The sequence below is a fragment of the Trachemys scripta genome, chromosome 3, assembly GCF_013100865.1.
Source record: "Trachemys scripta elegans isolate TJP31775 chromosome 3, CAS_Tse_1.0, whole genome shotgun sequence".
In the NCBI taxonomy this organism is placed as follows: Eukaryota; Metazoa; Chordata; order Testudines; family Emydidae; genus Trachemys; species Trachemys scripta.
In genome coordinates, this window is record NC_048300.1 from 62,077,772 (window position 1) to 62,093,088 (window position 15,317).

General features: G+C 38.3%; 1 protein-coding gene across 4 annotated transcripts in view; it reads right to left on the minus strand.

The window, feature by feature from the left end:
• Positions 1-15,317, minus strand: part of TTC27 (tetratricopeptide repeat domain 27) — a 170,283-nt gene that overhangs the window by 123,798 nt on the left and 31,168 nt on the right. For all 4 annotated transcript variants that reach the window (XM_034764918.1, XM_034764919.1, XM_034764916.1 and 1 more), the window contains exons 5-7: positions 12,461-12,563; positions 5,054-5,218; positions 1,739-1,875 (exon numbers count right to left, since the gene is read on the minus strand). In XM_034764918.1, the coding sequence (XP_034620809.1) occupies positions 1,739-1,875; positions 5,054-5,218; positions 12,461-12,563 (405 nt within the window). The remainder of the gene's footprint in view (positions 1-1,738; positions 1,876-5,053; positions 5,219-12,460; positions 12,564-15,317) is intronic.

Consider the following 15,317-nt stretch of genomic DNA (forward strand, 5'->3'; position numbering starts at 1 on the left):
GCAAGGGTGTTCGGTTTCCTGCGATTAGAAAGTTGGCAACCCTAGGAGGTGATGGCAGGAAACGGCACAGTTTGCATTTCAGCAAACACAGGTGGGGAAGAAAGAGCATGGAGGCTCCTTCGCCACAAGACTTTATGTTGCCTTCCTTACTACTTGTATAAACTTTACTTTGAAGACTAACTTTCAGATGAATCCACTTTAAATGTTCACTGGACTATAAAAGAAAGGAGCAGAAAATCCCAAGTTCTCTTGTTCACCTAAGACAACAAAGGCACCATCACCTTTGGGACTCTGGGAGACATACTGACCGAGGAAAGGGTCAGCTATCATCTTGCTGGAAGACTCTGGATGAGAAAGGCCCTCTTGAACAAAAGTCTTGAACCAAAATTTACTAGATTAAGTTTTAGACTTTTAGACATGTTTTTGCTTTTATTTGCTTATAATAATTTTTAACTTTATCTCTTATACTTGAATTCACTTAAAATCCTATTTTCTTTTGTTAATAAACTTGTTTTATTTTTACTTTAAACCAAACCAGTGCTGTGTTTAAACTGAACTGTTTGATAACTCAAGTTAAAGTAACAAACTGTTGAATACTGATTCCTTACATGGGCAATGAACTTTAATATATGAACTGTCCAGGAGAGGGCTAGACATTGCAAAGCACATGTTTTAGTGAAAATCTCAGAGTAGGAGTGTGTTGGGGTCAGCCTTCAAGTAGTAACCAAGGAAGTAGTAACCATCCAACCAGCATGTAGGTCACACCTTGAGTGTCTGTGTATAGCTGCAGGCCCTGGTCCAGCAGCTCTGACTCCAGCAGCTTGCCAGCAACACACCAGTCACACAGACCAGGGCCTGCAGCTATACACAGACACTCAAGGTGTGACCTACATGCTGGTTGGATGGTTGTGAACAGCAGGAGCAAAGCCTTCTAAGGCACCTTGGGTTGCATGGCAGGCACTGACACAATCCTTACTGGTCCAGACTGCACCCCAGAATGATTTTTGGACGTCAGTGGAAATTGCTCTGCACTTCTAAAGACTTAGCTCCTAACCATTTAATGCTAGTTTTACTCTAAAGTGCGAGAGACAGGGCATCAGGTGCTAGAAACCTACATGGTAATGCAGTGTTATCTCTGATGACCAGGTGAACTTCAGTAGTTCCATTTTGGTCTATGAAAGGGTCCAAAGTGTGTCTCTCAGGGAGAAGGAAATAAGGGCAGGGACAGAGGCCTGATTAATAGGTGTACTTTCTTTAAAACATTATTAAATTAAACAACAGTCTTCTTTATCTGTGCACTATACGAGTTTAAGAGGAAAACGTGTGCCAAGTGAATGTATGATCACAACATCTGGATATGATCTACACATGAAAATCTCTGTGTATCAAATAGAATAAGACAGTCACTAAAGCCATACAACCCATCTTAGGGATTTATATACATTTATTTGTAATTTATTTAGATTTATAAAACAGATAATAGAAATACCTGTCCTAACCTCTGGTTGTCCCTTACAAAACTCAAAATTCACAATAAACAAATTAAACCAAGTAAATCCACTACTAATAGTCCCAAAATCATAATCAAAACTCTTCCAAAATAATAAATAAGTCCATCCTACTCACATCCCGACCCCTCTCCACAAATATTCCAGAAAAAGAAGCTTTGCTGTGTGTTCAAATGGGTTTTAAAAATCGTGAACTACTAAAGAACAAACAATTTCTTTCCAGTGCATACCTTTGTTAAATTTTCTAGATCAGTAGGTGCTGGGCTTAGCTCACGGTGAGAAAGGAGGACATCATCTTTTCTTTGGACATCAAGTAGCAGCTGTGCTACATGCTTTTCCTGAAATCGTGTCCTTTTTCCCAAAGCACCTACAGAAAATTAAGATTTATTGACTGTTAAGAGGAATCAGGATCTCCAACACCTTCTGGAAAATGTATTTACTTACAAATTTCATGTAAAATAAAAACAAAATGAGAACTAATCTACAAAATCCAGGAGCATTTTGTATTTCTTTCTAAGCCTGATTCTTAAAAGATTGGACTTTAAAATTCAGAGCTCTCTATTGGACTCTGTCTGGGGACTATCACCTTTTCTTTAAAATATAAATATATAAATATATTTTCATGATGAAAAATGTTCAGTGAATAAAGACTATAGTCATTAAATAATTATTTGACATTTCATTTTTTTAAAAATGAAATTCTTCTTAAAAAGCTTTAAAATTATATTTGCTGGAGATTGCACGTTTCATATTAACCCAGAATTTTTTTGATGATGTAACATTCCTACTATCCAGCCAAAACATGAATGTCAAAGCAAGTTTGTCTAGAATGCCAACAATCCCCACATGTTCGTTTCATTTGCCTTCTCATTAGACATCTTCGTAACCCTTCTGATAGATTTACTGAGAGAAACCACAATACTTTTAGGAGCCTCGCTACAACAAGTTTAGTTGAGAGAAATGCACGATCACCACTATTCATTTCAAGGGTTATCCTAACCTCTGGCTAAAGTAGTAATTGAAAACACACATATATCGAGTGCAGCAAACTGTTTTTTTCCATTTAACAATAGCCTTTCTAGATTAAAACTTTAAATTTGAATGAGTAATTTTCCTAAAGCCCCTTATTAAGAAAAAAATAGTTATAGCCTTTTTAGGTAAAATCAAGCAACAGTTGACAAAAGTCAACTGTCATTGCTGGGTTTTTTTTTTTGCCCCTTAACTTGTTAAACGTTTATGTTCTGATTCTCATACCATATGACACTGATTATTTTTTTAAATACATGAACTGAAAACAATTTGAGTTAACTAACAAAACCACCTTAGAATATCCACATACTAGAACGTTAACATCCACTTAATTCAAAACATAACAGAATGTCATGTCTTGGCTATAGCATCAATTTCATAGATTACATTTTTTTGCAACCAGCTTTGTAACCTATTGCAACCAGCTTTGTAACCATGTACCACTTAATCCTTAAAGTACTAGGGCCCTCTGAAAGGAGAACATGCTATTCAATTTGTATCAAAGACCAATTAGGAAATTACTGATCCCTTAAAATAGAGAATAATGAAGAAAGCGTGGAGCCAGTTAGAAAGTCGGGGAATTAATTCCAAATTATGTGGAAAGAAGTCCTATGATTTTAGCAATTATTTTCCGCAGTGAGTTCACATTATGGCTTTCACAACAGCGAAAGCCATCGTGAACGTTGCACAAGGATATTCAATATGCACACTACGTTTTTATTACACGATTACTAAAATTAAGTGTTAAGAGGAAAAACACTTTTATGTGAATATACTGCTTGAAAACAAATGGGAAGAAGTCAGATTCTAAAGTTTAAACACTATATTTACAATTCGTTTAACAGCTATACATGATTTTCCATTTGGGCCCAGATATGAATGAAATATGCAGGTGAAAATTAGATTTAACTTTTTTTTGTTTACAGTCTTAGACATTTTTAAAGACCTATAAGTAAACTTAGTGTTCACAAAAAGTGCCCCATTTACAGCTGGGAAATCCTATATTTATGGCATGAGTATAAACAGAGGAAACAGAAGTTCAAGATTCTCTGTACAGCCCAGCCAGTAAGCCCAAGCCTTGCTCTGAGGAATCCATTCATATGGAGGTTTGTAAAGATAATTCAATTTCCATGTTTCTACAGCCAATCAATTCTTGTCCTGTCTGTCAACATTGCCAAAAGACAGGATAGTGTTTTCTGTGATGTCAACACCTGTTCATTACAAATTGGACTGATGACACCATATAAGCACTGAACAATCTTTAGAACTACTTTTACATACTACTGAAATAGACTAGACTCAATTCAGTGTCACAGAGGTGAGACAATCAAATTACCAATCCTCTGAGCCATCCAGACTCCATGCATTCTTGTTTCATCATTATAGACTATCCAACAGTTAATTGGTTTCAATTTTTATGTCCAAAATTTTGAAGCATGCTACCAGCCAGGTCTGGAGACTCACTGACTTTAAGAATTTGCTTGAATACTAGAAACATACCAGGATGTGTCCTACTGCAGTAATACATGAAGCAGTTCCTCAGATGGTGGAAAGTTGATTTTAAAAGATTACCATCCACCACACAAAGAAACCAAAATAAAATCTTTTTCCTTCCTGGTGAATGACATCGCTTGATCCACTTTTTAGATTTCACATATTGGATATGTTATTCTAGTTTTGACCAAGAAAACCACGTATTAAAAGCTTGTAACTAAGGTTACTATAAATACTGTACAATATATAATTTTCTTGGTCAATTTGATGTAGAGACAGATATTTTTAAGATCTTGTCCCACCTTGGCAGATATGAAATTTTTATAAGTTTGAGGAATTTTCCCTCTATTCCCGTCCTCTCCATTTCCTCTGTAGTATTTCTGGAGTTACCATTACATCTTCTTTCATAAATCATGCATAAACTATTGATACACAGAAGAAAAACCCCCACATGTAACAAAGTCCATTGCACTTGCTATAGAATTACAAGACACAGAAAAGAAGGTTAATTTTCTAATAGCAAGAGAGTTTAGCGACTTTCCGTTTGCGCCATTTGTTACTACTATTTACAGTCTGTGTACACGCACTTCATTTTCCATGTTGTACATGAGTACTTCCAGGAATTACAATGATGTTTCACAAACAAACAATGACTGCCTACTATTTTGCAGTTCTTCAGGAAGTGGTGCTTTTAGAAATGAAATCACAATACAACACTAAGTATCTTAGTGGATGTGCTGACTTTCTTCTGCACCCTCTCAGCACTATTTACAAGAGACCAGAAGCACAAACTGTAAATGCACAGATACCAATATAAATTCAGAATATGCTACAAGCTCAAGAATCAATCCCTTTCCGCCCCCTCCCCCGCCCCTTAAAATGAACAGTTGCCCTTAACAAGCAAGCATTTCTCAAACATTACCTCACCTTCTATTTTTTCGTGGCCATTAAAAAAATCTCAAGCAATATAAGGCTAGTTAAAGCACATTTTCATAACATTTATATAAAAAAAAAAAACGTACCTGTCAAATTAATCTGTAGTTTGGTTATGTCCTTAGCTGCGCTGAAATGCTTTTTAGCATTTTTATACTCATAGTAATTCAAAAATGTATAGGCACATTCAAGATGGAACTGAACTGCCAAATGCCAACATTCATCATCTGTGAACAAAGTCTCTAAGTTTGTCACTGCAAAATAAAAACCAAGAAGAAAAAAGAAGACATCAGAACACCCTAAGGGGAATGAAGTTCTAAGAAAAGAAACTGACTGATAATCCCAAAAAGGAAAGTTTGTTAAAGTTACAGTGGGCCCATCATCTGCTATAAAAAATAAAATAAATAAATAAATAAATAAATAAATTTAAAAGTTCCAAGTAGGTGTTAATATGTTACCTGAATCTAATCAGAAATTTTAAAAAGATATGCATTTTTTATTTAAGAAATTTCTTAAAGTTTCCTCTGTGACAGCCACACAAAAACATTTTATCAGCTATAAGAAAATTGAGTGGCTTATAGCCAGCCATTCCCAGTCCTAATTCAAGCCCAACTTAATGGTGTTAAATTTGCAAATGAATTTTAGTTGTGCTGTTTCTCTTTGAAGTCTGTTTCTGAAGTTTTTTTGTTCAAGAATACTTTTAAATCTGTTATAGAATGTCCAGGGAGATTGAAGTGTTCACCTACTGGCTTTTGTATGTTACCATTCCTGATGTCCAATTTGTGTCCATTTATTCTTTTACTAGGGACTGTCTAGTTTGGCCAATGTACATGGCAGAGGGGCATTGCTAGCACATATAACATTAGTAGATGTGCAGGTGAATGAGTCCTTGATGGTGTGGCTGGCTCATTACAAAAGCAGCTTTGCCTCTCCTGGAATTGACACCTTCTCATCTGTTATTGGGAGTGGACTACATGCACCCTGATCGAATTGGCCCTGTCAACAATGGTTCTCCACTTGTGAGGTACTCCCTTCTCTTCATGTGTCGTTATATAATGCCTGCATCCGTAACTTTCACTCCATGCATCTGAAGAAGTGAGGTTTTTTATCCATGAAAGCTTATGCCCAAATAAATCTGTTAGTCTTTAAGGTGCCACCGGACTACTTGTTGTTTTTGTGGATACAGACTAACACGGCTACCCCTTGATACTTGCCTTCCATTCTCATCATTCAATGGGACAGTGACAAGGGTGCTGATGCAGCTAGAAATATCAAGGATAACCCTGAAGACCCAGAAAGCAGCCAGAAAACTATTGATACACAGAAGAGGAAGAGGATCAGGCTGCAGAAGCCCTTACGGAGGACCCTGAAGATGGACTGGTGCCTCGGCAAGGTGCAGAACCCCAGGCTGGTAAGTTAATAATGCAAGTCACTTCTTCCCTCCAAAATATTCCCCTCTTTTTGTAGTGCAAAGTTTGCATTTTTAAAAACAAGGATATTTGAAATTATGTGCAATTATTTTTCTTCCCTCGATAATATGCCAAGCATTGCATATTACTGTGTTACTGTGTGCGAGGAATAATGCTGAAGCCATGCCACTGTCATGGCCCACCTCCATACCACCTCCTCCACCTTTTTCCCCCTGACCAGTTTCTGTCCCAACCCCAAAATGCACCTACGGGGGGAAAAAAATCTTAAACATTAAGTTTACTGTTTTCCAAAGATCTACGATCACAGGGAGCGTGGGTTAAGGTGCAGACCACATTCCATAGAAACTTGGGAAGGTAAAAATCAGCATGCCTCTGTCTCTTTCCTGACCGTCTGGCAGGCAAGGAATGTTGTGGGAAAGCATGGAGTGGGAAGTCTGGTCTCAGGGGGAAACACAGAAGAGTTCACGATACGTTTGCATTTGGCTGAGAGAGAGAGGTTTCTGGTGCAGCTGTGGGACCAAGGTAACTTAATGAAGTGTCTCTCTCTGAATTTCCTTTTCTTTGCTGGAATGTCAGGCCAGGCCTATCTACAGGATACAGGCAGCCTTCTGGGGCCACACAGAGCAAAGGGGGTGGGTGGTCTGGTCTGGGGGAAAACACAGCACAGTCCAGCATAGCTTTAAAGTGGTTTAGGAGAGAGATGTCTAGTGCAGTTGCGGGTCCTGGGAAACTTAGTAAAGTTGCAGATGTAAATAGTAGTATTCAGTAGGGACATTCAAAACCCAATTAGTCACAAGAAGACTGCAACAATCCCCTGCAGCAGCTGCAAACTGAACCATAAAACATTGTGGAAATCTTGTAACTATGGGCCCCCCCTACAGTTCCAAGTTGCACATACAAACTGAAAAGCAATGCAAAGCAACAATGGCTGTAATTGTTGCCAGAAACAGACCCACCCCAAGATGTAAACACATCAGAGCTAAGTTGTTAAGATGGGTTACATACGGATATGGACAGCGAGAAGCACATGCAGAATGAAAAAGGAATGCATCACACCACTATCTAACTTTCCGCAGCATAAACTTCATCCCAAACTGTAAACGCATTAGAAGTAACCTGTAATGATGGGTTTCACACAGATATGCATTGGTAAAAGCACAAACAAATTAAAACTTTCAGCAAGTGATAATCAGAAGAACACAAAACTCTTAAGAACAACTTTTGCACCACACGCTGAGCTTGGCATGTGCCATCATGTAAGGTTAAAGGAAGTATTGCTTCACATGACATATAGTAACTCCTCACTTAAAGTTGTCCCGGTTAATATTGTTTCATTGCTGATCTATTAGGGAACAAGCTCATTTAAAGTTGCGCAATGCTCCCTTATAGCGTCGTTTGGCAGCTGCCTGCTTTGTCCACTGTTTGCAGGATTCTCTGGAAGAGCAGCCCCTCCTTGTGGAGATTAGAACCGGGGGTCCTCTTACTCCAGGACCTCAACCAAGCTTCACAATCATTCATTGCTGTGTACAATATTAAACTGTTTGTTTAAAATTGTTTAAAACTTATACTGTATATGTATATAATGTCTTTTGTCCAGTGAAAAAAATGTCCCTGGAACCTAACCCCCCATTTACATTAATTCTTATGGGGAAATTGGATTTGCTTAACATCGTTTTGCATAAAGTCACATTTTTCAGGAACATAACATTGTAGTTAAGAGAAGAGTTACTGTACAGTCAACTTGTGGAACTCTTTTCCAGAGGATGTTGTAAAGGCCAAGACTATAACAGGGTTCAAAAAAGAACTAGATAAGTTCATGGAGGATAGGTCTATCAGTGGCTATTAGCCAGGATGGGCAGGGATGATGTCCCTAGCCTCTGTTTGCCAGAAGCTGGAAATGGGCAACAGGGGATGTATCACTTGATGATTACCTGTTCTGTTCATTCCCTCTGAAGCACCTGGCATTGGCCACTGTCAGAAGACAGGATACTGGGCTAGATAGATCCAGTATGGCTGTTCTTTTGTTAAAGCAGCTTCACAGGAAGGCTATAAAGGTAGTCCTTAGCAGCAGCAAAAGTTCCATGTCATCCTTTGTCTCCCTGCGCTGCCAGGATGTATGCACACATGGCATCCCTATTTTCCCTTGCATGCCTGGACCCAGCATTAGTATGCACATGTGTAGGATCCTGCTGACTGTACAGAGTTTGCAAACCAGAAGCATCCTGAGTTCACTTGGTGCAGAAATATGTGCCTTTAGCCTCGTAACTGTGGTGCAGTGTGAAGCAGGCCACACTGGCATCCAGGCAGATTCATAGACAGAACCAATGAGCCTTCAGCCTATCAAATGCTCACTCCATGACCATCCTGCAGCTACAGAGCTTTAAATTTAATTTCTTTTTCTCCAGCACTCCTGATGTCAGGGTACAGTTTCATGAATCCTAGCAGGAGTGGTATGTGGGGTTCCCCCAAAACCAACAAGTGGCACAGATACACCACTTATAACAATATCATTTCTTGGGAATAAAGTCCCCGTTTCCCCCTTAAAGTACAAGAGAGATCTCGGCACCCTAGCATCATGAAACTTTCCTGAGTTTTCCACAGGTTAGTAATAACCTGCCTCTGTAGTACACCAAGCCTTGCATAATGATGGAATAGTAACCTTTGTGGTTCGCATATTCACCTGTTCCTTGTGGCAAACAAACAATGGACACATGAGTGCTATTAATGGCCTCAATGCAGTTTGTGGACCGCATCCTTTGAAAACTAGCTATTATTTCTGGATCGTTTCTTATGCCAACCACCAATGGGTAAATCACCTCACAAACCTCGCAGTGAACTTTCCAACTCCAATGGACATGTAGCCGTCTGGGACAGCCAACTTCCACAGGGCAATAACAACCTGCTTCTGTACCAATATGGCTTCCCTCAATCAAGTGTCCTGGTGCTGGAGGGTAGTGCAAGATTCTCACATAGCTCCATAAAGGTCTGTTTCCTCATGTTGAAGCACTGGAATCACTGCTGCTGCTCCCAAGGCTCCCATCACACTGTGCTATTTCTCCTGCACCAGAAATGATGGTACACCAAAGGCAATAGTGGCATTCAGCATATCTGTCCACTGTGCCAAAAATGAAGGGTTATTGCAAGCGTCTGTCTTTGATTTCAGCAAAAAATGCTGAAATGCCATCCAGCATCTTGCCAAGCACTTACTCCACTGCATAAACATTTGTCCTGCAATAAGGAATAGGAACAGCTCATCCAATAGATCCATGACTACAACCCAGTTTTGCAGAAACAGAAGTGAGGACAACATGATCCAGAAGTGTCATCAGCATATGTGTGAAGGCAAGGCAGAAATGTGTTCCACATATGGATCCAAGAAGGACTGCAACATAGTACCAACAACACACCAAAAACTGGTTCCTACAGTGTCTCCATGTGATTCCAAGAACCCTGGCATACCGTCCCTGAAATAGTAGCACTAAACTTGTGTACCAAGACAGCAGTGTGGATGCACATGGGTACACAGCATTATATGCATGTCTAGCAGAGCAAATGTAGGGGTGGGTTTGGCTGGCTCAAGCCCGCATGAAAACAACCCGTACTAGGGTATGCACACCAGTGCAGACATAACCTTAGTGTGCCCCAATCATAGCATCCTATTTTTAGGTTTGCTCTAAAATCTTATTTTTAAGAATTTCTAAGGCAACACACATGCTAACTACAGACGCTTCCTGGGTTACACAAGACCCAACTTACGCAAATTCACACTTACAGAAAAAGTTCCATAAGCCAGAAATAGGATTTTCAAGTTGCGGAAATATTTGCGTAATGTATGGGTATACATTTCCGACTTACACAAAATTCGAGTTACGCAAGGCTTTCCGGAACGGAATGATTGCGTAAGTCGGGGGGCGTCTGTACTCAAAATTGCTGTTTGACAAAATACTCCATATTACAGGTTTTGTTTTTTCTGCTACCTTAATTATTTGAGTAAGAGTTTCAGACAAGCAAGAATACTTTATTTTTAAAGTACTTTGTACTCTCCAGCAAAGTCATCATAGAAATGTTCAGCCAAATAAATGATAAACTACAGTCTCAAGTGCAACTGAATAACTGCTGGCATATAGACTGATGTTGACACTGTCTCCCTCTCACTGATTATTCATCTATACAACTCTTGTATTCAGAGCAACAATCACTGCAGAGTATTACAAATGGGTCATTTGCATTCTCTATAATAATGAAAAAGCTTTTGGAATCCCTCCACCTTCCACTTCCTAGCCTGAACAACAAACATCAGCAGCCACCTGTCTGACATTTAGTTAATTTTATACAGAGTTTTTAGGAAGCAGCTATCCATCCAGACTAGGAGTCCTGAAGATAAAAAAAGAAATAGCAAAACCCCACTCCTTTATAACTAAGCAGCAACATTTTCATCTAATCTAGTCCAACCCCCACCACCAGCAAATCAGGCAAAACATCTCTCTCTCTCTCCCCAATTCACCACCTTCACAATTCTTCCCTTTGAGAAGGCGGGGGGGGAGGGGGGGAGAAGGGGAGAGAAAGACTGGCTTTGCAGCATACCTCGAAGGTCAGATTTTATAGGATTTTTTTAAACAACAGGTTGATTAGGTTTAATTTTTTTTTCTGAAGTGCTCAATTACCACACTGATCAGTACAACATCTGATTTTTACCTTAAAAATACAATTTGCCAATTAGGATATTAGGAGCTCAAATCAGAGTTGTTTATCTTCATGTCAGTTAATGTCCAAGATTTCCTTGGCTTGTATGTCAGCATGTCAACTAATTTAATTTCATGTGATGAAAGTAAAGGTGTCCTAGAATTCCTTTATTCTGAAAAGTGTGATTACACAACAAGTTTCCCAATGTTATGGATTAAAGACATTTGGTCAATTAGACATCTAAGTTACTGAAGTTAAATGGTTTATAGTCCATAAATGAAGTTTTCCTACACTCATACAATACAACTGTGTGGAAGTTTGTTTAAAGCTCTCGAAGAGAGAAAGATAAAAACACTACAGAATTTAGCGGATGGACCCAATGCTGGAGCAGCCCAATGGCAGTGGAGATCACTCACCAATTCACAGGATTGGGCCCAATATAATTCTATGCTCAATCTTACCATTGTATTTTACAAGTTTTTGTTATTCAGATGGTGATTTTGCATGGGCACCAAACTACTATTTGGTACTCTGGACATCACTGTCATGCCTTGATCCTAGAGCTGGTTCAAACCCCAGGAAATAACCTTTCATTACCAAAAAAAGATCTTCCTGTAAAATAGGGAATTTAAAATTTTCTATACCATTTTTGGCAAGGGCAAAATCTACACATGCTAGTGCCTGTCTAAGTGGGAGAGAAAAATGTCTTAAAAACACAGCTGAAAATATAATTTTAAGCTTCATAGTTACAGCAAAAAATCTTCAGCTAACAAATAAACTCAATGTCTTAAAAATCAATGGTATTTTATTTATGTTTAGTTCTAACACTATTAGTCTGCTTTCCTCAGCATCAATATTCACTTCAAAATTCAATTTAAAAATAATGCCCTCTTTCTGCAATGTAACCCAGCACGTCTTTGGAATTGAACACCATGTACCGAACATTTCTGGTTCAGGTTGATAAGAATTCTGATACTCCGTGAGGAGGAGCAGTAGAAAATCGCTCAGTGTCTCTCACAAAGTTGCACAAAACCAGAAGAATTCACATTTGAAACTCAAATGAGCCTTGTTAAATGAGAGAGAAGACAGGCATAATGCCTGCAAGTCAATTTGTGACATATTAACAGTGGCATACCACTGAAACACTTTTTTTGTTTCCAAGCAGATAGAGTGTAATTAGGATTACAGAGCCTTAACCAACAGAGCACCCACGAACAAGAGAGAATTGTTAAACCAATGTAAATTTAAGAAGTGTCTTTCCACTCTCTGCAATTACAAAAGCACCTGATAGGCACAATGCTGCAAACTGTGACACATCTACAAAACTCTTCTGACAAGTGATTGGTATTATATGCGAACATAATCAAATAATTTGAAACGTACCTTGTTCTATACAACTCTGGGCAAGAGCGAAGAGCTCAGGTGATCGCTCCTCTAGCAACTGCTGGTGAATATTCACATATCGCAAAGTCCACCAAGGCAATGTCTAAAACGGAGAATAAGAATATTTTAAATGAATGATAAATACAACTGATTTTCTTTTATAAACAGATTTTAAAAATATAACTTCAAAAACACAAATACAGTTGCTTTATAAAAATTCAATACCAAATCTGATCTACTTGAGATTACATTAAGGTAGGAAGTTTCCTAAAGTGTAGATTCAAATTATATCAAGGTTGAATAAATCTTGAAAGAGTCAAAAGAAAAAAAACAATAACAAAAATCTTACTATATAGATGGGTGCTCAGTCACTTAACAGTTACTAATTTTCCCCTCTTGTATTCCCCTCAGATGATGGCTTCAATCAACAATGCTCCTTTCCAAACATCCTCTCCTTCTGAAAAGGGGAGTCCTAAAAGTCTGAAGTTGTCTCACAAATAAGACAATTATCACTGTATCTTTATGACAGAGTTCTAGTTCAATACAAATGCCGCACAGCTTTTTGATATAATATGGAGAAAAGGTGTCACCCAATAAAAAGGGAGAATTCAATTAGTTGTGATTTGAATTCCCTACAGCCTTGCCTCTCTTTTCCTTGCTATTTTAAGGGTTGTAGTTTAAAATTTCAACCATTTGTCTCTTCGGACGCAGCTCTGCACCAACGGGTTGAAGACTGTCAGTGAAGGTTTTTCTTCTTCTACATGTTAGAATTTAAAGCACACCTTGTCAAGATATCTATTCCTTGACTCAAGGAACATGCACATCTCACCACAACATATGTAAAGGAACTGTCAGATTCAGACATTTTAGAATTTCATATTAAGATCATTCTGAGCACACTCAACAAAAGACAAGCTAATTTAATAAGGCTGAAAGTACAGTTTAGTATTCATAAATAGATAACCATTAATATACTGAAGGGAGATAAAGGAATTCTATCCTGAGGTTGGTCCAGTAACAGAAAACCATGTGTACTTCTTTCTACACTGCAACAAATAAACCACATTCTAATCTATGTAGCCTATCCTGAGAGTAATCAAATCCAGGCTCTGGCAGGCCAACGTGAGTCAGAAAATCCAATCTACATCAAACACACGGGCTAGATCTCAGTCCTACATCTGGCTTGTATCTGAACAACTTTGTCTTATCTACTCTACACATATTGGCTGCAGTTACATCTACACCAAAAAAGACTGAGGCTTCAATACATTCCTATGAAGGAGAGATGAGAGCCAGCATGTGACACGTTTTCACATGCGTATCACAACATACTCATCCAGAGCACTAAATGCCACAATAACTATGTGGGTGAAACCAGAAAAGTCACTAGCTCTTGAATGAACTCTCACAGGAAAAAAACCACACCACCTGTGAGTGAACACTTTTCCCAAAGTGATCACTCTAGATCTGACCTATCATTTCCTCATCCTCAGAGGAAACCTATGCAACACTTTCAAAAGACAACCATGGGAATTTAAATTCATAAATCATGGTCTTAATAAAGACACTGGATTTAGGGCTTATTACAACAATAATCTGTAACTTGTTTTTTGTTTTATTGGGGGGGGGGTGTGAATCGGCCACATCACCTTGAATGGTCCCCTAGAATATGTGCTAACTACTTATGCTAAACTATCTGTTTGATCTTGTATTTAACTGTGACACTCTATGCACCTTTCCCAGACCTGAGGATGAGCTCTGTGTAGCTGGAAAGCTTCTCTTTCCCACCAACAGAAGTTGGTCCAATAAAAGATATTACCTCACTCACCTCTTGTCTCTAATATCCTTGGACCAACACAGCTACAACACTGCATTTTCACTTGTAGTCAATAATATGAGACATTTGTAAAACTGCTTTAATACTTATGTCCACATTTTATATATAAAACAAACACTTTTGTTACCTAAACTCCATGTTTTTGTCTGCAGATTACAGTGCAATTTTATCACAAGTCATATTTGGTGTTTCTCTTAGAACCTCAGGTCATGGGATCAGGTATTTACATGAGAATCTCACCTTTTGCTTTTTTAAAAAAAGGCTTCTTGCTCTTATGGAGAAAAGCTTGAAAATGTGATGTGAGTGCACACTAAGAAGCCAGAAGGTAAATGCAAAGAACCCAAAATGTATTATTTTTGAACATATTTTTAACTCAAGCTAGTAATTTTGCAGGGGGGGCTGACCATGATGCTTGAGGTTAGTAAGGACAACCTAACTTTAATTTTAATTCTTTGCTTTCAAGTTTCCAGAACATGAAGAGATCATGTTTTTTTGTGCTAAGCAGTTTTGCATTTTTACTGTGCAAAGATAACCTAGACACAGCCTATTTTTAAAACTTCAGACTGGTTTATGAAGTTCATCCTCAATAAAAATAAGAAATTCTGTTTAAAATTAAATGTGTTTGAAATAAATTTCAAGTTAACAAAGAATGTGTGTCACCCAGGAGAAAAAGCTAGGCAAGCTTGTGTATATTTTGAACTCTGCACATTAAAAAGTTTATCTCAATGTATGAGCATATAAACATGTGAACATTAAAAACTCGAAGTTTCAGAGTAACAGCCGTGTTAGTCTGTATCCGCAAAAAGAAGAACAGGAGTACTTGTGGCACCTTAGAGACTAACAAATTTATTAGAGCATAAGCTTTCGTGGACTACAGCCCACTTCTTCGGATGCATCCGAAGAAGTGGGCTGTAGTCCACGAAAGCTTATGCTCTAATAAATTTGTTAGTCTCTAAGGTGCCACAAGTACTCCTGTTCTTCTTTTTGCGGATACAGACTAACACGGCTGTTACTCTGAAA